This window comes from Cyprinodon tularosa, unplaced genomic scaffold (genome assembly GCF_016077235.1).
Source record: "Cyprinodon tularosa strain WSP-4 unplaced genomic scaffold, ASM1607723v1 ctg428, whole genome shotgun sequence".
Taxonomy (NCBI): Eukaryota; Metazoa; Chordata; class Actinopteri; order Cyprinodontiformes; family Cyprinodontidae; genus Cyprinodon; species Cyprinodon tularosa.
Window position 1 is genome coordinate 797,422 of NW_024039150.1, and position 22,081 is coordinate 819,502.

At 43.6% G+C, this 22,081-nt stretch overlaps 1 protein-coding gene across 2 annotated transcripts in view; it reads right to left on the reverse strand.

The window, feature by feature from the left end:
- nvl (nuclear VCP like) overlaps window positions 1-22,081 on the reverse strand; it is a 30,196-nt gene continuing 8,115 nt past the window's right edge. For both annotated transcript variants that reach the window (XM_038299401.1, XM_038299402.1), the window contains exons 8-24: window positions 20,842-20,944; window positions 19,594-19,670; window positions 19,386-19,520; window positions 19,197-19,298; window positions 19,002-19,119; window positions 14,219-14,363; window positions 13,830-14,082; window positions 13,531-13,752; window positions 13,333-13,437; window positions 12,559-12,621; window positions 12,092-12,211; window positions 11,761-11,860; window positions 9,606-9,712; window positions 6,301-6,377; window positions 5,362-5,438; window positions 4,953-5,050; window positions 1-139 (exon numbers count right to left, since the gene is read on the reverse strand). In XM_038299401.1, coding sequence (XP_038155329.1) covers window positions 95-139; window positions 4,953-5,050; window positions 5,362-5,438; window positions 6,301-6,377; window positions 9,606-9,712; window positions 11,761-11,860; window positions 12,092-12,211; window positions 12,559-12,621; window positions 13,333-13,437; window positions 13,531-13,752; window positions 13,830-14,082; window positions 14,219-14,363; window positions 19,002-19,119; window positions 19,197-19,298; window positions 19,386-19,520; window positions 19,594-19,670; window positions 20,842-20,944 — 1,947 coding nt within the window. In that variant the 3' untranslated portion in view covers window positions 1-94. The remainder of the gene's footprint in view (window positions 140-4,952; window positions 5,051-5,361; window positions 5,439-6,300; window positions 6,378-9,605; window positions 9,713-11,760; window positions 11,861-12,091; window positions 12,212-12,558; window positions 12,622-13,332; window positions 13,438-13,530; window positions 13,753-13,829; window positions 14,083-14,218; window positions 14,364-19,001; window positions 19,120-19,196; window positions 19,299-19,385; window positions 19,521-19,593; window positions 19,671-20,841; window positions 20,945-22,081) is intronic.

Consider the following 22,081-nt stretch of genomic DNA (forward strand, 5'->3'; position numbering starts at 1 on the left):
GAAGTTTGAGTCCTGATTTTATTTTAAAACCAAAAAAACAGCATGAAGAGCGATTCTTCCGTGGGAAAGCAAACATTTGGTTCTGGTTCAGTGGTCATCTGCTGAGGGACTCCCTGAGCCTCTCATACATCAGCTGGTCCTGCAGAGAGCATAAAGGCATCGTAAGAAAGGGGATCTTGGACCAGATCAACATAGATCTGCCATCAGAAGTGGCACTTGACATTTGTTCATTCACTGAAAACCTCTGAAGACATGGAGTCTGGAGTGTAGAAGTTTCCCTGATAGTTCTGGTAAGTCGTGTTGGGTCGACAGATCCAGTCCAGGTTGATAAATCTGCAGCAGTTGGTTACGGAGGACCACAGGGCTCCATACTGAGTGGGAAACATTTCCACTACAGTAGTGTTCAGATGAAACTCACTCATCAACTCATGACCAACCCAGTCATGTTAGATGTATGTCACATAGATCTAAAAGACCTTTAATGTCAAATGTAGCAAGAGGATAATTGAGCATAAACGAGTCAACTCCCTCTAGTCATTAAAATTTTCAAATACCCAGAAATACTGTCTAATTTACTGATTACTCCAAAGGTAGTTAATAATTACAACTCTTTTAAACATTGAACCCTTAGTTTCCCTCATCCAAATTGCAAAGAAAGAAAATCTCTTCTTTTTGTAACTTTGTATCGTCCACCAGGTTCTTACTATGAATTTTTAGATGAGTTTTCAGAGTTCCTTTCTGATTTGGTGTTAAATACTGACAGTGTTATCATAGTGGGGGATTTTAACATCCATGCTGACATTGAATGCGATAGCTTAAGTGCAGCATTTAATGCTATCTTAGACGCCATCTGCTTTGTTCAAAATGTGAGTAGTCCCACACATTCTCGTCTTCATACTTTCGATCTTGTGCTGACATATAGCATCAAATGTGAAGAAATAACAGTATTTCCTCACAACCCTTTCCCCTCTGACCACTTTTTAATAACTTTCAGGATTACTTTAACAGAGTTCTCCTCCCCTAAAAGAAGGTTCAATTTTAGCAGATAATTAGATAATGCAATTATAAATTTTAAAGAATCTGTTTCACTTTCCTCTGTGTCGCTGAGCAGTGCTGCAGAGGGCAGCCATTTAATTTATTCTGCTTTACAAATTGCTGATTTTGTTGATGGGGTTACTAGTTTACTGTATATTACTGTCTTGGACGTAGACCCTTTGAAAAAGAAAAACTTTAAAATTAGAGTAGAATGGGTTAAATGCAGAGCTCATGATAGCACTGAAACAGCTCTGTTGATAGGTGAGTGGCGGCCTAGTGGTTAGGGCGTAGAGCTTGGAATCCTGAGGTTCTGAGTTCGAGCTCCACTCCCACAGGCTGCCACCTCTGGGTCTCTGAGGAAAACTCCTAACCCCACACTGCTCCCCGGGCGCTGCACAACAGCAGCTCACTGCTCTCCAAGGGGATGGGTTAAATGCAGAGAGTTCATTTCGTTGGTCTGTACTTGTGAAAGTGTAATGACAATAAAAAAAGCTGGAAAATCACCAATGATATTTTCATGGCCTCAGATAATGGACTTCTCTTTGATCCAGTTGATCATAATATTCTTTTAGAAAGACTTGAATATTTTGTAGGAGGAAACAAGAACAGCACTGGATTGATTTAAATCTTATCCGTCTGACCGATTTTAGTTTGTTCATGTTAATAATAAATCTTTGTCTTGCTCAAGGGTTTCATGTGCAGTACCAAAGGGATCAGTGCTAGGACCAATTCTCTTTACTTTATACATGCTCCCAATCGGTACAATTATTAGACAGCATAGGATTAATTTCCACTGTTATGCTGATGATACCCAGCTATATCTGTCTATAAATCCAGATGAAGCTAACCCATTACATAGATTACAGGCATGTCTTGAAGACATAAAAACCTGGATAACTCTTAACTTTCTACTTCTGAATGCAGACAAAACAGAAGTTACAGTGCTGGTCATAAAATTAGAATATCATGAAAAAGTAGATTGATTTCAGTAATTCCATTTAAAAAGTGAAACTTGTATATTATATTCATACATTACATACAAACTCATATATTTCAGATGTTTATTTTGTTTAATTTTGATGATTACAAATGACAACAAATGAAAATCTCAAATTCATCATATCAGAAAATTAGAATATTGTGAAAAGGTTCAAAATTGATGGCCCCTGGTGCCACACTCTAATCAGCTAATTAACTCAAACCACCTGCAAAAGCCTTTAAATGGTCTTTCAGTCTAGTTCTATAGGCTACACAATCATGGGGAAGACTGCTGACTTGACAGTTGTCCAAAAGACGACCATCGACACCTTGCACAAGGAGGGCAAGACACAAAAGGTCATCGCTAAAGAGGCTGGCTGTTCACAGAGCTCAGTGTCCAAGCACATTAATAGAGAGGCGAAGGGAAGGAAAAGATGTGGTCGAAAAAAAGTGTACAAGCAAGAGAGATAACCGCACCCTGGAGAGGATTGTGAAACAAAACCCCTTCAAAAATGTGGGGGAGATTCACAAAGAGTGGACTGCAGCTGGAGTGAGTGCTTCAAGAACCACCACACACAGACGTATGAAAGACATGGGTTTCTGCTGTCGCATTCCTTGTGTCAAGCCACTCTTGAACCACAGACAGCGTCAGAAGCGTCTTGCCTGGGCTAAAGAGAAACAGGACTGGACTGCTGGTGAGTGGTCCAAAGTCATGTTCTCTGATGAAAGTAAATTTTGCATTTCCTTTGGAAATCAAGGTCCCAGAGTCTGGAGGAAAAGAAGAGAGGCACTTCATCCACGTTGCTTGAAGTCCAGTGTAAAGTTTCCACAGTCAGTGATGGTTTGGGGTGCCATGTCATCTGCTGGTGTTGGTCCATTGTGTTTTCTGAGGTCCAGGGTCAACGCAGCCACATACCAGGAAGTTTTAGAGCACTTCATGCTTCCTGCAGCTGACCAACTTTTTGGAGATGCAGATTTCATTTTCCAACAGGACTTGGCACCTGCACACAGTGCCAAAGCTACCAGTACCTGGTTGAAGGACCATGGTATCCCTGTTCTTAATTGGCCAGCAAACTCTCCTGACCTTAACCCCATAGAAAATCTATGGGGTATTGTGAAGAAGAAGATGCAATACACCAGACCCAACAATTCAGAAGAGCTAAAAGCCACTATTAGAGCAACCTGGGCTATCATAACACCTGAGCAGTGCCACAGACTGATCGACTCCATGCCACGCCGCATTGCTGCAGTAATACAGGCCAAAGGAGGCCCAACTAAATACTGAGTGCTGTACATGCTCATACTTTTCATGTTCATACTTTTCAGTTGGCCAACATTTCTATAAATCCTTTGTTTTTATTGGTCTTCAGTAATATTCTAATTTTCTGATATGATGAATTTGAGATTTTCATTTGTTGTCATTTGTAATCATCAAAATTAAACAAAATAAACATCTGAAATATATGAGTTTGTATGTAATGTATGAATATAATATACAAGTTTCACTTTTTAAATGGAATTACTGAAATCAATCTACTTTTTCATGATATTCTAATTTTATGACCAGCACCTGTAAAGTCTTTGGACCAGAGTCTCTGAAAAAGAAGCTGATTAGCCAGTCACTTCATTTGGATGGGATTAAACTGATCTCAGATAATAAAGTAAAAACTCTTGGTGTTATTTTTGATCAGGACCTGTCATTTAAATCCCACATCAAAGAGGTTTCTAGAATTTCCTTCTTTCATCTGAGGAATATTGCAAACTTTCGAAATCTCCTGTCCAGGGGTGATGCTGAGAAACTAGTCCATGCATTTGTTACTTCAAGGCTGGACTATTGTAATTCTTTACTATCAGGAAGTCCACAAACTGTAGTTAAAAGTCTTCAGCTGATCCAAAATGCTGCAGCCAGAGTTCTGATGAAAATTAAAAAGAGAGATCATATCTCTCCTATCCTGGCTTCTCTTCATTGGCTTCCTGTTAAATCCAGAATAGAATTTAAAATCCTCCTTCTCACATATAAAGCCTTAAATGACCAAGCTCCATCTTATATCAGAGATCTGATTCTTCCTCATGTTCCTAACAGAGCACTTCGCTCTCAATCTGCAGGTTTACTAGTGGTTCCTAGAATTTCTAAAAATAGAATGGGAGGCAGACACCCTGTCTACTTTTAAAGGTAGGCTTAAAACGTCCTTTTTTGATAAAACTTATAGTTAGTGACTCAGGTTATCCTGAGCTATCTCTATAGTTATTCTGCTATAGGCTTAGACTACTGGAGGACCCTATTTGATCATTCTATCTCTATTCTCCCACTCTGCAGAATCTGTTAGTTCAATCTCTAATGTTCTGCTGTCTCTGCTTTTTTCTCATAGTAGCTTCATCTGGTCTGTTCCTGTTTGGCTGTGACTCCATCCTGGAGAGAAATACCAGCTGTGCTGCTGCCATCAACACCTTTGTTTCTAGATGTTGGAGCTCGGCCTGTTTTTCAGTGTAGTCCTGTTTCTCTGACTGTGACTAACTGGATGTGCTCTCTTTTATCCTCTGACACACAGCTCCTGTGCTGTGTTTCCTGTGGAGCTTTACAGTTGCTATTGGTTTCTACGCTTCTTTTTCTATGTCTGAATTGGCGCTATAGAAATAAACTGAATTTACTTTATTTTTTATTTTTATGGGAAGGGTGGGGGAAGTCACGGGATGCTTTATTTGTCATCATCCAGTTGGAGGAGCCTGAGAAGAAACCTACGCAGAAACGGGCACAACAAGCAGTCTCCACACAGAGAGGCCTAATCCAGGACTGGAACCTGGAAGCTTGTTACTGTGAGGCCATCGAGTTAACCACTGCACCACAGTACCGCCAGGTCTGAGAGCCTCACAGAGAAAGCTTCCCGCTGGGCTCTAAAAACAGCAGCTTATCTCCAAAGGATTTGATAAAACACTTTCACCTTTTTGGACACGGATGGCTGAATGGTCTTGAAGGCGTCCTCAAAGTTCTGTTTGGTGACCTTGATATCGGCTGTGGAGCCAGAGGGGTGGGTCTGACCTGCAGGCAGAGGGAAACAGCAGCAAAGGTAAAGTCCTTATCCCAACAACAAGCAGCTTTGATTATGGTTTAAACACATAAAGTTCAGAAACGAAACAGTTTCCTGTTTAAACATCCTGTATGTAGGATGGGGGAAAAAAACTTCAACCATCTGATGATATCAGAGCATCTGTCAGCAGCCGACCGCATGAGGAAGTCACATTAAAAAACAATAAAACAGTTCCTTCTAAAAAGGTTCGCCTCTAACATGCTCTAAGACGACAGGAATAAAATGATCAGGAAGGTTACTGATCAGAGGAGGAGCAAGTTACCAGAAAGCTGGGACTTCATGAAGACCTTCAAGGCGTTTACAGACGCTTCCCTCACCAACGCCGTCAGGTCAGCTCCTCTGGAAGGAGAAACAAGGAGGGAGGGATATTGCCAATGAGAATTTGAAACTCTTACAGAAAATAAAAACTGCAGGACACAATCTTTGGTTTTCAAACTAAAATATCTTAATGTTCAACACACTGCAGGACAAAGCTGTAATACTTTATTATTATACTGTAGGAAAAACGTACGAGTTTAATCCCAATCGTTAACTTTACAACATCTAATAAAATCATTTATGTGCATTCTATAAAGCAATGCTCTACTTAACGAGTCTGTGCAGCATCTAGAACCAGAACAGATAGAGAGTGTTTATATAATAAAAACATAATGAGATCTACGCCTAAAGAAACGAAAAACACAGCAGTAAACGCTGTGGGGCGGTTTCTATGCTGACTGAGGCAGAGAGGTAATTCTCAGAGAGAGATCTGCAAAGTTTATACTAGTTTTTCTTATACGTTTCTATAAATGCAATGTGCGACTCCAAACTGACTCTTTCCCTGTGAGATTAACAGATTTAGTTTTTTCCCCCAAAGCGGATGTGTTTTACTTTGTAACGCATCTCTCTTCCTGTCAGACCAATGAAATTGCTGCTGAATTTAAAATAGACCTGGGTTCAGAGCTACGCTGCCACCTTGCATAAAATTGTCCAACACAATTTTCTGTCAGATCGGATGCAAAATCTGATTGGGTGCGTTCTGGCCTTAACTCACCTATATGCTTCTAATGAAGGCCAACAACTAAGCTAGCATCATACATTGAAAACATGGGAGATGGGCTCACTCAACCAAAGCCTGAATTTGCAGTAAACATAGTGTTCTGATCCGCTTCTAAAATGAAAGACTGGTTAGAAGTTGTTGGTGTTTTCAGCAGGGACTTACGAAAAGGAACTACAGCGTTCATCAAAGGCGATGTCCTCAAGGCGGACGTCCTGCTCCAGCTGAGGTCTGGTCCCACCCTGTAACACACAGGTGGAGCATTAGACTGAGACGCAGTGGGTGCAAAAAATAAAACCCCTAGGGAACCAAAGTCTGCCTGGAGAATCTGACCTAGACCTGGATGTTAGGAACCATCCAAGGATCTTATCTAGTTGAGAGTTTAAGCTACTTTACTGAAACCCAGTGTCTCTGGTAAATCCTCCCAGGTTGGACCTCAAACGGCTTTCAGCACCACCTGGGTTTGAGTCATGAGCTCAAAGTTCTGTCACACTCAACTGGTTTACCTTCCTGTTTTCCTCTCATAACGACCAGAACCTCTTTAAGCCTCTTTCACACTGAAATTATCGGGGTTAACACATGTTTTTCAAACATGGTCGACCCGCCGACAATCAGCTTCCTTCCAACTGGCTAATAAGCTGGTCTAACACCTCGATGGCAGCTGCATGGCCTCCTTTCCCCTGCTGCGTGTCTGGTGAAATCATCACGCTAGGTTAGCGTTGATGATGTCAGCAGTGCAACAGAAATCAGGGAAGTAAACAATGGAGAGCAGTATGGAAGGAAGCCAGGACGTAATCAGTGTGCTTTATTGTTTCTCTATTATCTGACTGAATCCCTCTGACAGATAACAGAAATAATAATCCCGCTGGTCCATGTTAATCCAATTATAACAGAGTTGTTTCTGCTTGTTAGATCAGAAGCGAGTGTGTTGACGTCCGTACCTTGCGTTCAATGGTATCATGGAATTTAGTGGGTCAACCCGGCTCTGGTGTTCCCACATCATGGCGATCAGAGCCGAGGAGATTTTATCGCGGGTCGTTTGCTGAGTCGTTTGATCCGGGTAGAGACGCATCAGTGAGCTGTTCCCACTGCCACTAAAAGCCCATTGTTCCAAAGTTTAAACAGGTTTTTCAGCCGGTGAGAAAGGGGTATTAGTCCTTTTCAGCCACACAGGAGCTGGAACTTAAAATGCTGCTTTCAACGAACAAGGAGCCAGTTCCCAGCTCTGTCAGTGCGTCAGATTTATTCAAACGGAGACGAAAGTCCACCGAAAATAAAAGCAGAGGAAGACGACGACCATGAAACAAGCAAAGCAGCCAAGATGGACAAAGTTCTAGTAGCAAGGATGCTTCTTTTTGCCGTACAAGCATTTATGATTTTACCAGGTTAAAGTTGTGACATTTGCAACTATTCAGCAAAGTTATTGCAAACACTTGTAGAGTAGCGCTCCTCACGCTGTAGTTAAATCCACCGCCTCATGTACTTGCGCTCGATATGCTCTCGTTTGGCCCGACAGAAAGGCGATGCTACTGTAGCACCAGTTTCTGGTTCCAGGATCTGGGTAGCTCTATCTTTCCCATGGAGTCCCTCAGGGCTCTGTTCTTTCACCTGTGCTGTTTGCATTTATATTCTCAGCAGTGTGGCATCAATAAAAATGTATGCTTCAATGTCATTGTCAGTAAATGTCAGACTTGTTCCCTGTTTTCAACTTTTAAATCCATGAGACGGATGTTTCATCTGTAGGAAAACAAGGTTAGAAGTCAGGAATACACGGTACAACTTTACAAATCCCAAAGTTATGAGTTTTAGATTAATGCTCTATTGATGCAAAATTGTAATTTAGTAACTTGGAACATGTGGTGTCAGATGAATGTGCGAGTGACGACAAGCAACGAATACAAATCTTACATTTATTTACACTGACTCACACTCACAACCCAGACACCTAAACCTATGTCTTTGTTGGCACTTGGCAGTTATCCTTTCTTATACCCATCTCCAATCCCTTAGTCATCTGCATAAAAGGAGAATTATTTACTGATTTTTAAAAATATTTTTATTATTGAGTGTGTATGCAGGCTGTGTGTGAGTCCTTAGCTGGTCTTTGTTTTATATGAGTCTTTAATGTTTATAATGGCAGGTACTACTATGCACTACACACTTTGGAGTCCATAATAAATTTCCCTTAAGGGATAATAGTCTATTCTATTCTATTCTAGCCACATGTATAAGCTGATAGGAAAGACTGTAACAGCTCCCTGAGACCTCATATCGGGGCGACAGTCGCGTCGGATGTAGGAGTTTGCCCTGAAATCGAAGGGTTGACGGTTCAAGCCCTGGCTCCGACTTTCAGTGTCGTTGTGTCCTTGGGCAAGACACTTCACCTGCATTGTCTACTGATGGTGGTCAGAGGGCCCGGTGGCGCCAGAGTATGGCAGCTCCGCTTCTGTCAGTGAGCCTCAGTGAGCCCCAGGGCAGCTGTGGCTACAATGCAGCTTGCCACCATCAGTGTGTGAGTGAATGTAGTGTAAAGCGCTTTGGTTAAGTCTGCTGACTTGAAAAAAAGGTACAACATAAGTACAGGCCATTTAATATCTTGGTGACATCAAGGCTCAGACAGCTCAGAAATTCCTAAATCTTAAATGGTATATTCTAGTATTTGGACTCATGGACCTGCTGAACCACTTGGACCCACTGTTTGCTGAAGAATGGCAGCTCCTCGGTGTCAGTATCCATGCAGATATTATACTCCACAAACACATCAATGCTGTTGGTAAAGCCTACTCTGGCTGGGCTCAATACTCAACCAATCATGGAGCGAGAGGCGGGGCCATGATCCAGCTGTGTTTTTCTGTAACCATAGCAGTGATTGCAGCTCCAACAGAGCTATATTTTATGGATGCCCTTTATTACTCCCGAAAAGTTGAAATCTGCTAAAATTTCAACAATGGGCAGTTTTTGATCTCATCCCTATTCATCTTATTGCTTCAAACCAGATGTGTCAAAAGTACACACATACTGTAGTCTAAAAACACTCTGGTAAAAAGTTGAAGCATCAACTTGACTTCTTTACTCAAGTAAAAGTGAAAAAGTATGTCTTACTTGACACCTCTGATTCTAACCTTTTTGACTCTGTTAGTCCTGCATTTCAAATGGGGCTCTCCTTCTCCTCTCCAGGCTGATATGCCGTCAACACCGTGTAAATTAGTCTGGCTGGCCAGGCTTGGTAAAAACAACTTTAATTAACTCTCTTTTATCCAAAGTAAAACTGCTTTTATCTTTTAAGAATTTGGATGATGCTTTTATTTCACCCTCCCCAGGCTACTGCCATACATCGTAAATTAAAACTAATTTATCGCCTTCAATTTTGGACTTGCTTCCTGTTCATGTTAGGATCCATATAACGATTTATTGTTTATCATTAAAGCTTTAAATAGAGTGGCTCCAGAAAATACGGCAGATCTAGTTACCTTAGTAACAGTCATCAGGATGGCATGGCGGTCTGCGGCACACGGCAGCCCGACATATAGGGTTTTATCCAGGCGCCCAGGCCTCAGGACGGCAGGATCAATAATGTCTGGGAAAAAAATAAACAAACTTAGATAAGTGAAGAGTCACGACATCATGATAAGCCGGGGGATCAGACGATAACATGTGAGTTGATAAGATTGTACAACATGTTAGGATTATAATCATTGGTGATGTGTGAGTTTATTGCCCAATATTACCTGCCTGATGTGAGTCAAAACTAATGTTTTCCCAAGAAGTTTATCTAATTAGGACAGTTCCTCTGTCAGGATATACAGTTATCATCTTCATTATGAACATGGCAAATGTTTGAAAATGGAATGAGAGCGGCTTCCTTCAGCTAAGAACAAAGTGTAATATTTTGATAAGGCTGGAGCCTTGGATGACTAACCATCTGCTAAAATGTGACGATGCAATGATGTGGCAGAGGAGTTGTATAAAATATGATTCAGGGCCACTTCATGAGATGTTAACCCCGGTCAGTAAGTGCTGGTTTCTGTAACTCTAAGCAACTTCTCTGATCTGAGTAAGATTATAATTTCTGTCAGAATCTGTTGTCCTATCTCCTGGTTATTTAATACATAAACATTATGAGGTGTTATTTATAGAGTTTGTCCTGAGTGATCTCTTTTCAGGAAAATAACCAGAGAGAGAAAGCTTCAAGGTGGGAAAACAGAGCTTTCACTAACAAACATCAGGGATGGTTTGGGTCAAACAAACAGAGGGAAATTAAGCTTCCAGAGTAGCAACCGGTGGGAGAACCTCTCTAGACTGATGCTCCCAGTCCCACTGCCGCCTACCTGTCTATTGGTGCATCTAAACTCTCTGCATGTGAAGAAATTAAATTAAGCATGTTTTTTTGGAACACCAGTAGTTGTGTTTCCATTGACAACCAAATTGCACAAATAAAATACATTAATTTCCTAAACTGAGATGCATCCCTTTTTTGGTCAAATCAAAAGTGCGTTATTTGGAAAATCTGCAAAGGAAACGTTTTCACATCACAAGAGTCCGACGATCAACAACCAGATGATACTAGTGGCTAAACACACGGAGAAGGCTGCAGGAAGTAGCAGGAGGATGGTGGCATGCCATGTTGTTTTGGCTTTCTATTTTGATGGAAACACTGCAATGGCACGTTTTCGTGAGCTCATAAAAACCCTGTCTGCAAACAGGATTTGTGCATTCCCAAACACATGGAAACCCATCTAGTTCCCCTCCCACTTAAACCTGAAATGGGTTTCTTAATCAGGATTTGACTCTTAAATATTACAAAGAGCGGTGTAATTTTGCCAATCAGCTTAAAGGTTCTATTCATCGTCCTTCCTTTCTCCAATCAGATTAATGAAGCTAAGCTTAGATCAACCTCAAACTCTAAACCAGAGTTCTACACGCAACCAATCTGGTTCTGAATATTCGATTTAAACTTTAGTAAATGTCTGCTAGGGAAAGAACTGAGAAAGTATGTGGAGTAATGTGATACGCAGTGTGTGTGTCGGGGTATGAAGGTTGTAGGGAGTCCAAGGGTTCTACTATAGGGTTCTACAGCAGCTTCCCAAGTTCTATTATCCTTGTTTATCTGGAGATGACATGTTAATATTTTAGATGCAGTCGAAAAGAGTGGTCAAAGAACAAGTTAACCTTCCTCAGTGCAGACTGAACGCCTGCATGGTTTAACATGAGATCGTGTTATGCCATTCAGGCAATTTTGGAGCAGCTTTTTCAGTTGCTGCTCCAACATGGTGGCATGAGCTCCTTGTCCGCATTAGACAATCTTCTTCACCTTCTATTTTTAAAACTCGTCTTAAAACCTAATTTTATTCTTTGGCTTTTAACACAGCATTAGATTGTTGATGTTTTATTGTTCTTTTTTTAAATGGTTTTATTTGATTTTGTTTTATTATATTTGTTTTATTCCTTTAAACCTCTATCTTGTTTTTATCCAATTTTAACTTTACCTGATATGCACAGCTCTTTCTGGCAGCTGTGGTTGTTTTAAAATGCTTTATAAATAAAGTTGAGTTAGGACTGGAGATAGCGAGCTGGTTCTGCAGCAGTGAGGTGCACGTGAAATATTGACAAAAACGGATGGTGTACCCGGCCTGTTGGTTGCAGCCATGATGAAGACCTGTTTTCGCGTCTCCAACCCGTCCATCTCTGTCAGCAGCTGATTGACGACCCGCACACTGGCTCCTGACTGAAGACAAGCAGAAACAAGTTAGAGATGTACGCTCAGATACCGGCTGGTCAAGTTGTGGGGATGATAATGCGTCTAACCTGACAGTCAGGACAGAGGTTATCTCGTTCAGCCACAAACATTTCAAACAGTTCAGTGTTTTTAGAGATTTGACAGAAACCAGATAAAGCACCTACCGCCCTGCTGCCTGATAAGAGGGCGGAGGCAGCAGAACCGACCCGTGTTCCTCACCTCGTGGCCTGAACGGCGAGGACACAGGGCGTCAATCTCATCGAAGAAGATGACACAAGGAGCAGAGTTGCGTCCTCTCTGGAAGACCTGGCGGACCGCTCGCTCGCTCTCCCCCACATACTGCACACAGCAAAGATCCAGCTGTTAGCAACCACGTCAGAGACATGGTTGCTGACAGAGACATATAATGCTATTTAGAAAACAGATTATTTTATCATTTTTAAAAACCTCTGCTCAGAGCAATCCTACAAATCTCTATTCTACTAAAATAGAGGAGCTGGTCTGCCATCATGATTCAGCTGCTCTAGACACTGCTGAACCTTTTGATGCTCATTGATGCGTGTCAGCCATTGACTTTGTAAAGCAGCTGCTTCTACTGCTCAATCGTGTGCGGTGTGAAGCATTAGTTCTGGGAAAAACGGAGAGCAAGAACGGGGCAGGAACTCTAAGGCTCTTCACTCACTGACCATGTTTAGCAGCTCTGGACCTTTGACGGAGATGAAGTTGAGGCCTGACTCATTTGCCACCGCCTGCAGGAGAGAGAAGAGGAGAACAAAGTGAGACCTTAAAGTCGTAGGGAAACGGCTGTTCCAACCGTTGCATTTTCGAATTCTCCCGATAGGTGCACGACTTACACGAGTGAATAAAGTGAATGTGAATGGTCGTTTATCAAGAGGGCGGGATTGTTGTGGCGTAAGGTTTGCAAGCCTTTTGCTTGTGGCCGGTTTGTTAGAAGCATCTTGCTAACCAGTTAGCAACTTAGTGCTAGTAGGTTCCCAATGGGAAATTCCATTGGGACCAAGAAGCACTAAATTGGTGACTTAGAATCGACATTGTCAAGGAACGCTATGGACAGAGGAAACATGCAAGAGGAGGAGAGTTTAGTGTCGGAGGTCGTGGATGAGTCTCTTCCGTCATACATTTTTTATTTAGAGGAGGAAAGCGGGGACGAAGATTTGTAGAAGAGGACGCCAGGGCGGCAGAAGCTTGGTTTGGTGTAGAAGGCTTCCAGCCGTACATGTTTGAGCCCTTGCCTCGCAACGCTGCCAGTTCTGTTAGCTCTACGCCTGCTGTAGACACAGACATCCATCCCTTTGAACACTGGGACGGAACTCAATGGGAAAGGAAATGATTCTTATTTTCTATTTCAACCGATGCGTATACTCTGGTACCAGAGACGAGTCTAATGGGGTGTGACTAAGGAAGTCCCTGCATGTTGCTGAGCTCCATCTCATGCTCACCTTAGCCAGCAGGGTCTTCCCACAGCCTGGAGGCCCGGCCAGCAGAACCCCAGATGGTGCGCTGAGCCCCAGGGCTCTGAACTGCTCCGGAGATCGGACAGGAGCCTGCAGGACACACAGCCGCCATGGGGACAGAAGATGGGTCAGAACCAGAGAGAACAGGTGGAGCAGATGGAATCTGGGAAAGGTGGCGTTTACCAGTATTGCCATGGTGAGCTCCTCCCTGATGTCCTGCAGAGCTCCTACGTTCTCCCAGGTCACGTCTGGTACTGTGGCGAAGCCCTCCCTCTTGGCTGAAGGCTGAACCCGGCCCAGAGCGTCCTGAAAGTCGGACATGAGGATGCAGAGTCCAGCCAGCTCCTGCTCTGACAGCGTGTCCGTGTTCTTCAATATGCCAAGGAGCTGCTGAAGTTCTCCCTCCTAAAAGAAAGAACATCATCCCTCAGAGCAACCAGATTCTGACCTAAAACATGCGGGCTGAACGGAGCCAAACGGACCTGCTCAGTTCTAACAACCACATCCGTCCCAGCCTCCATCTGCTCCGGACTTCCTGACGGTTGTTCAGGGCAGTCCGGCGGAGTCTGGGCCAATGGCCTGGTTTCCAGCAGAACCCGGTTCACGGCAGCCATAGCAGCTTCCCGGCACAGAGCCATGAGGTCAGCTCCCACGTAGCCTGGAGTGAGCCGGGCCAGCTGCTGGTAGTTGCAATCCGCGGGCAGTGTCAGCTTCCGACATAAGGTCCTCAAGATCCTGGCAGAGGAAACCCGGACGCTTTAATCATCCACACGGTTAAACCAACCGGCAACCAGATTCACTAACCAATAAGCTGAATAAAACTGAACCAAAGCAGCAGGTTGGCCAGTCGCTCTGTCTTTCAGATTCTTACCTGAGCCGAGCGCCCTCATCAGGGATCCCCAGACAGATTTCTCTGTCAAACCGGCCGGCTCTGCGGAGGGCCGGATCCAGGGAGTCCGGCCTGTTGGTGGCGCCGATCACCAGTACCTGAGCTGTCACCGTGAGACTGTTCAAATCTAAAGCAACCCAGATGAAGAGACGTCACTGAGTTGCTACGGTGATATTCATCAAACTCTTAGAACTAGAACACAAACAATTGACTTAAAATTAATGTCAATTAGCTGTAAGATTAAATAATAATAATAATAATACATTTTATTTAACAGCGCCTTTCTAGACACTCAAGGTCACTTTACAAATAATACAAAAAATAAATAAAAAGAGATGAAAATACAAAATACAGATACAGGAACATAAAACAACAGAGAACAAAAAAACAATTATGGATAGGGAAAAGAGCAGTGTATTCACAGATAAGCGAGCTGGAACAGATGGGTTTTGAGTCTGGCTTTGAATAAGGGGAGAGTGTCAATACTGCGGAGGTCGGGAGGAAGTGAGTTCCAGAGCTGTGGAGCAGAGCGGCTGAAGGCTCTGCTCCCCATGTTGACAAGTCGAGCTGGAGGTACAGTGAGGTGGATGGAGGAGGAGGATCTAAGGGAGCGGGAGGAGGTGGCAATGTGAAGGAGGTCTGACAGATATGAAGGAGCAAGGTTATGGATGGCTTTGAAAGTATAGAGAAGGATTTTGAATTGAATTCTGAATTGAACTGGGAGCCAATGGAGTTGGTGAAGAACAGGGGAAATATGATGGAAGGAGGGGGTTCTGGTGATGACACGAGCTGCTGAGTTCTGAAGAAGTTGAAGTTTATGGAGAGATTTATGAGGGAGGCCAAAAAGAAGAGAATTGCAATAATCAATACGGGAGGTGATGAGGCTGTGGATAAGGACAGAGGCAGTATGAGTGGTGAGGGAGGAACGGAGACGGTTAATGTTGCGAAGGTGGAAGTATGCAGACCTGGTAATTTTATTTATGTGAGACTGAAAGGAGAGGGAAGAGTCGAGGATGACACCCAGACTCTTGACCTGAGGGGAGGGGGAGACTAAGGAGTTGTCAATGGGTAGTGAGAAACTTTTGATTTTTGATAGGATGGATTTAGTGGCAACGAGGAGGAGTTCTGTTTTATCACTGTTTAGTTTAAGGAAGTTTGAGGTGAACCAGTCTTTAATTTCAAGTAGGCAGTTAGTAAGGGACAAGGGGGGGAGAGAGGAAGTGGGTTTACTGGATAAATAAAGCTAGGTGTCATCCGCATAACAGTGAAAGTGAATGTTGAATTTCCGGAAAATACTGCCAAGGGGAAGAAGGTAGGTGATGAAGAGGAGGGGGCCAAGAACTGAGCCTTGAGGAACACCAGAAGTGACAGGGGAAGGGTGCGAAGTGAAAGATTTGAGCTGAATAAACTGAGTGCGGTCGGAGAGATACTGTATGAGCGGAACCATTCAAGAGGGATGTGAGAGATGCCAAGAGAGGATAATCTATTGAGGAGAATGGGATGAGAAATGGTATCAAAGGCTGCACTGAGATCGAGAAGGATGAGGATGGAGAGGAGTCCAGAGTCAGCAGCTATAAGGAGATCGTTTGTGATTTTTATTAGGGCAGTTTCAGTGCTATGAGAGGGGCGAAAACCAGACTGGAAAGGTTCGTAAAGACTGTTGAGGGTAAGAAAGGTGTGGAGTTGAGCAGACACAGTTTTTTCAAGTATTTTAGAGATAAAGGGAAGATTAGAAATGGGACGAAGATTATTAAAGTTAGTGGGATCAGAACCAGGTTTTTTCAGAATCGGGGAGACAGATGCAGTTTTGAAAAGTGAAGGAACAATACCAGAAGAGAGTGAAGAATGAATAATGGAAGTAATGAAGGGGAGGAGGGAGGTAAGACAGATTTTGACCAGAGCCGTGGGGAGGGGGTCAAGAGAACAGGTAGAGGACTTGGATTTTTGAATGAGGTCAGAAATTTCAGAAGAAGTGGGCAGTAGGAAGGAGGAAAATGACTGGCTACGGGGGAGGGGCGGAGGGGAAGTGGGAGGCAAGGCGGTCATATGTAATTGCTGGTGAATGGAGCAGATTTTTTCATTAAAGAAGGTTGACAAAGAATTACAGGTCTGAGTAGAATACATGTAAGAAGGCAGGGTGTCAGGGGGGTCAAAGATCCTATGCATTATGGAAAAGAGAGACTTGGAATTTCCATCATTGGAACAGATAAGGTCAGAATAGTAATTTGATTTAGTAATGGCTATTGAATTTGAATATTGAAGTAGATGAGTTTTATGCATTTCTTTGTGTATGGAGAGACCAGTTTTTTTGTGGAGGCGTTCCAGTTGCCGACCTTTGGCTTTCATGAGGCGGAGCTCAGGAGTAAACCAAGGGGCAGAGCGGGAAAAGGATACAGACCGGGTTTTGAGAGGGGCAAGGGAATTGAGAATATTGGAAAGCCCAGAGTTGTAGTGGGTGACAAGGTGGTCCGGAGAGGAAAGAGCAGGGATTGGGATATTGTCAATGTGGGAGGATAAAATGTCTGTGTTTATGTTCTTAATATTGCGGAAGGAAATCTGGCGGACAGGCTTGATTATGGAGAGAGACAGGGAAACGTTGAAGGATAAAAGAAAGTGATCTGAAATATGGACATCATCAGCAGAACAGTTAGATGGGATTAAACCAGAGCAGCAAATCAAGTCCAGTGAATGTCCTTTTATATGGGTGGGAAAATCAACATACTGATGGAATCCAGAACTGTCCAGGCAGGAGGAAAAGTCTCTGGTGAGTGAAAGGTTTACATTGTCCATATGGATATTGAAATCACCGAGGAGAATGACATTAGGAGAGAGAGTAGTCAGGTGGGTAAGTAGTATGGATAATTCGTTTAAAAAGTCACTATGTGGTTTGGGGGGACGGTAGACTATGGAAATAAATATTGGAGTAGGGCCAGGCAGTTCAAATGCAAAGCATTCCATAGAGCGGAAAACAGGAATAGAAACAGGCAACAACTTCCACTTCTCGCGATGAAGTAACGCGAGACCTCCCCCGCGACCGGAAACACGAGGAAGAGAGTGGTAAACAAACCCAGGTGGAGAGGAGGCGTTGAGCTGGGAGAAGTCTTTAGGTTGTTGCCACGTCTCCGTGAGGCAGAGGAAGTCCAGCTTACGGTCATTGATGAGATCCTGGATGAGCTGACCCTTGTTTGTGAGAGAGCGGATATTCAGGAGTCCAAAGTTGACAGGAGAGTTGATATGACCGGAGGCGGGGCTTGCTGCCTTAGCCAGGCTAGCAAGCGAACTGAAGTCAGCGGTCCGACCGGGATATCGGCGAGAGCGGCGTGAAGTGGACCAGAATGATGGTATTGGATTGGAGTCATCGATGTGGAAATTCCGACGGGATCCGCGGTGGATGTATCTCCGGCGGGGAAGGAGCATGATCTCCGGGTGTAGCTGGAGAACTGGCGGTGGAGGCGCAGACAGAAGCCCACGGAGCAGGAGGAGATCAGCAGCCGAATACTGGAACAGACCAGCCCCAGGTCGGTGTAGAATGGAGAGGACAGTCCAGAGGAGGATACACCAGATGTAGAACTTGGAGGTTGACATTGTTAACGGCAGCGGGTGGCTAACCAACAGCAGCAACGGCGTCGAGTCAGGAGAACAGTTGGAGAGTGAGGTTAGTTAAACACACTCAGACACAAAAACAACGGGATGGCAGCGGGAGTTAGGATGATCAAAGCGAAGGCAAGTGTCTTTGCTCTCACTTGAATGTGAGTACACGGCCCAAAGTGTCGTAAAAACGTTGAAAAATACTTAAAAACAGGTAGCGGAGAGCAGCGGCTGCAAAAACGCGCCAGCGTCCACTCAGCGCATGCGCACTTTAGAATAAAACATATATCAGTTCCATCTGGATAACTGTTAATGTCCATCAAAAGGGAATTTCTTTCTGTGCTGGTGCCCATCTACAGCTGTCTACAGGCGAGAGGCGGGGTCGACCCTGGACAGGTTGCCAGTCCATCACAGGGCAACACAGAGACAAACAACCATTCACGCACCCACTCACACCTAAGGAGAATTTAGAGAAGCCCTAACAGTCATGTTTTTGACTGTGGGAGGAAGCTGGAGTACCCAGAGAGAACCCACGCATGCTCAGGGAGAACATGCAAACTCCTTGCATAAAGATGTTGGGCCCGGAATCAAACCCAAAACCTTATAGCTGCAAGGCAGCAGTGCTACCCACTGCTGCCTTGCAACCTTTGCCTATCTGATTATTAATCAGAAAAATAATCAACGGATTAATAAATTTGCAAAATAATCCGTTAGTTGCAGCCTAAGATTAAACAAAGAGCTAAATCTGTTAGTGTCCACTTCATTAATGAAAGTGAAAAGTAGTCTGACAGTATATCAGAGCGACATACCCAGTCTATTAATGATTGTTCTACATCTCTGTTCATTGGAAATTATAAATGTTTTACATATTTTATTCTTCTTTTTTATTCCGTAACCTAAAAGGTTCCTGTTTTGTTTTATCTTATAAATACGTTTAATAATGTGTAAGAAAATCTTTTTGGTTATTCAGTCAGGATTTAATATAGCTAGAACAATAAATTGTTATAATAATCCTTTTTTTAATATATTCAGCATTATGGAAACATTTTTTATCCCTTTATGTTCTGGAAACATCTTCTTGATATAAGAGAAAACTGTTTTTTTTTTCAGAAAATGGCTGCTTATCACTGCATGAGGCTCCTCTCTAGAAGCGCATTCTAAAGACGCCTTCTCCTACCGTCCATGCAGGTCAGCAGCTGGGCCACGATCCTCCTCTCCATGTCTTTGGAGGCCACCTCTCTCTTAGGCGTGATGGCATCTATCTCATCGATGAACACAATGCATGGACTGGAGGTCTGCAGAGGAAGGGTCAGAGGTCACCAGTTTGACTCTCACCATTTCAGATCATGAACAGAAGAAGAAGCAGCGCTACCATAGCCAGCTCAAACAGCTCTCTGAGCTTCTGTTCCGACTCTCCTGACACCCCAGATACCAGCTCTGGAGCAGACACCTTCAGCATGGGGATCTGCAGCTCCTGAAACACACATCCACAGCCTCTCATTCTCTGCTAAATGAACCCAGCTACCAGACGGACACATCGCTTTTCTGCAGCCCGGCTCACCCCAGCCACAGCCTGGGCCAGCAGGGTCTTCCCACAGCCAGGAGGTCCGTGCAGCAGGAAGCCCCTGGGAGGAACCATCCCGAGGTGCTGGTAGACCTCTGGGTGGCGCATATGAACCAGCAGCTTGCACACCTCCTGCAGTAAAACATCAGACACAGAATTAAAGACCATGCCCTGCAGAAGGTCAGCAGAAGGTGAAGGCACTGACCGTTAGGATCTCCTCATTACCCCCAACATCCTCAAACCTCAGGTGGGGATACTGCAGCTCTGGGGACTTGGACTTTGCTTAAAAAAAAAGAAATATAATCTTTAGATGCAACATAACAAGTCTGATGTTTTGACCAAACATGCTCTGAACTATCAGCCTGGTGGGGAATGGGGGTGCTTTAGAAGTTAGGAGGCGAGAGAACACGCTGAACACCATCTAGGAGATGACCGTGAAGCTTTCAGCTACAGTATCCATGGAAACAAGGACCTCTAACTGGGCCCTCCAAGGAACCCTCAGCTTGGTGGTCCTCAGTGCTGCCACCTGGTGTTGTTTGTTATGGCAGCAATGCTGTTGCGAAATTATTTGCAAATGTGTGTGGAAAGTTGTGTGTCTGTATCTAGATGTGTGTGTGCAGTGGGGTTTGAAAATGTGTGAGGAGATTTGTCTCTCTGTACGAGTATCTGCAAATATGTAAAATAACTTGTGTGTAATTTATTTGCAAATGTGTAAAAATAATCCACAAATCTGTATTTAGTGATAAACAGTCCGAGCCTGCTTAGAAGTTTCTCTGTTGCCTCTCTTTACACATGTGATTTTTGCTACACTTCTGCCGTGTGAGATCTGCAAATGTGTAGAGAGGATTTGTATGTGTAATATCCTGACTTGCTACCCTGAGCGCAGCCTCGCAGGCTTATTGTGGCAGTTTAAAATCAGCTTTTCTGACCATCCGTAATTACTTCTAAGATATCAAAGAAAAAGTTTTGACTTGGAAAAAAATTATTTTGAACATCGTAAATGATACTTTAAGATATCTGATATTATATTATGACCAGTGAAAATAAAAATTCAAGATATCAATCAATCACATTTTGGAGAGTCAAAATGCCTTTAGAAATATCTTAAATGGCATCGCCTGATTCATCATTGAAAGTTTCACACATCTGGAATTATAATTAAGATATCTCAACGTTAAGTATGACTAGTCAAATCTAGATACAGACAATACAACTGACGCATCTGCAAATAATTCTGCAACAATATTGCTCCCATACTCTGTGACTAGTTTGAAAAAGTCTTGTAAAAAAGGTTCTGACTGTGTTACAGGGTCAGCATAAAAACACAAAATATAGACCTATAGACTTTGCACAAAACATATTAATAAAACCAGAATATGCCAACTGGCCCCCTCCTACACAGGTTCATGCTGCCTGTGGATCGGGTCCAAACTGCTCAGTGGGGTATGCTCACCTTTCTTATTCTTGATCACTCCCTGGGAGTCTGCAGAATGGGCCGAGTTCTTTGACCTCTTCTTTGACCTCTTGGTCTCAGGCTCCAGTTGGGATGCACCTCTCTGTGTAGAAATTGAGACAGCAGAAGGTGAAGGAGTTTAACTGCTGCTCTCTGATCCCCAAGGTGTTCCAAACAGGTTCCTCCATACCAGCAGCTGCCGCTGCCAAAGGCCAAATCAACACTGATGGAGGATCTATTATTAATGATGATAGAAACTGAACCTTTAATCGTTCTGGAAGATCTGATTGAACTGGATCTAGAAAGTGATCTCAGAAGACTGGAGCTAAAGAAATAAACTGAATGGAAATGAAAATACCATCAAGTTAGCATTACCACCTACTTACCATCAGGTTACCATCGGGTTACCACTGGGTTACCATCAGGTTACCACCGGGTTACCATCGGGTTACCACTGGGTTATCATCAGGTTATCACATGGTTACCATCAGGTTATCACATGGTTACCATCAGGTTACCAATGGGTTTCCATCAGATTTTCACTGGGTTTCCATCAGGTTATCACATGGTTACCATCAGGTTATCACATGGTTACCATCAGGTTACCACCGGGTTACCATCAGGAACATCGGGTTACCACTGGGTTATCATCAGGTTATCACATGGTTACCATCAGGTTACCAATGGGTTTCCATCAAGTAACCACCGGGTTTCCATCAGATTATCACTGGGTTTCCATCAGGTTATCACTGGGTTACCACATGGTTACCACCCGATGACCACCAGGTTACCACCGGGTTACCTTCAGGTTACCACCGGGTCTCCACCAGGTTACCACAGGGTGACCACCTACTTACCATCAGGTTACCATCGGGTTACCACTGGGTTACCATCAGGTTACCACCGGGTTACCATCGGGTTACCACTGGGTTATCATCAGGTTATCACATGGTTACCATCAGGTTATCACATGGTTACCATCAGGTTACCAATGGGTTTCCATCAGATTTTCACTGGGTTTCCATCAGGTTATCACATGGTTACCATCAGGTTATCACATGGTTACCATCAGGTTACCACCGGGTTACCATCAGGAACATCGGGTTACCACTGGGTTATCATCAGGTTATCACATGGTTACCATCAGGTTACCAATGGGTTTCCATCAAGTAACCACCGGGTTTCCATCAGATTATCACTGGGTTTCCATCAGGTTATCACTGGGTTACCACATGGTTAC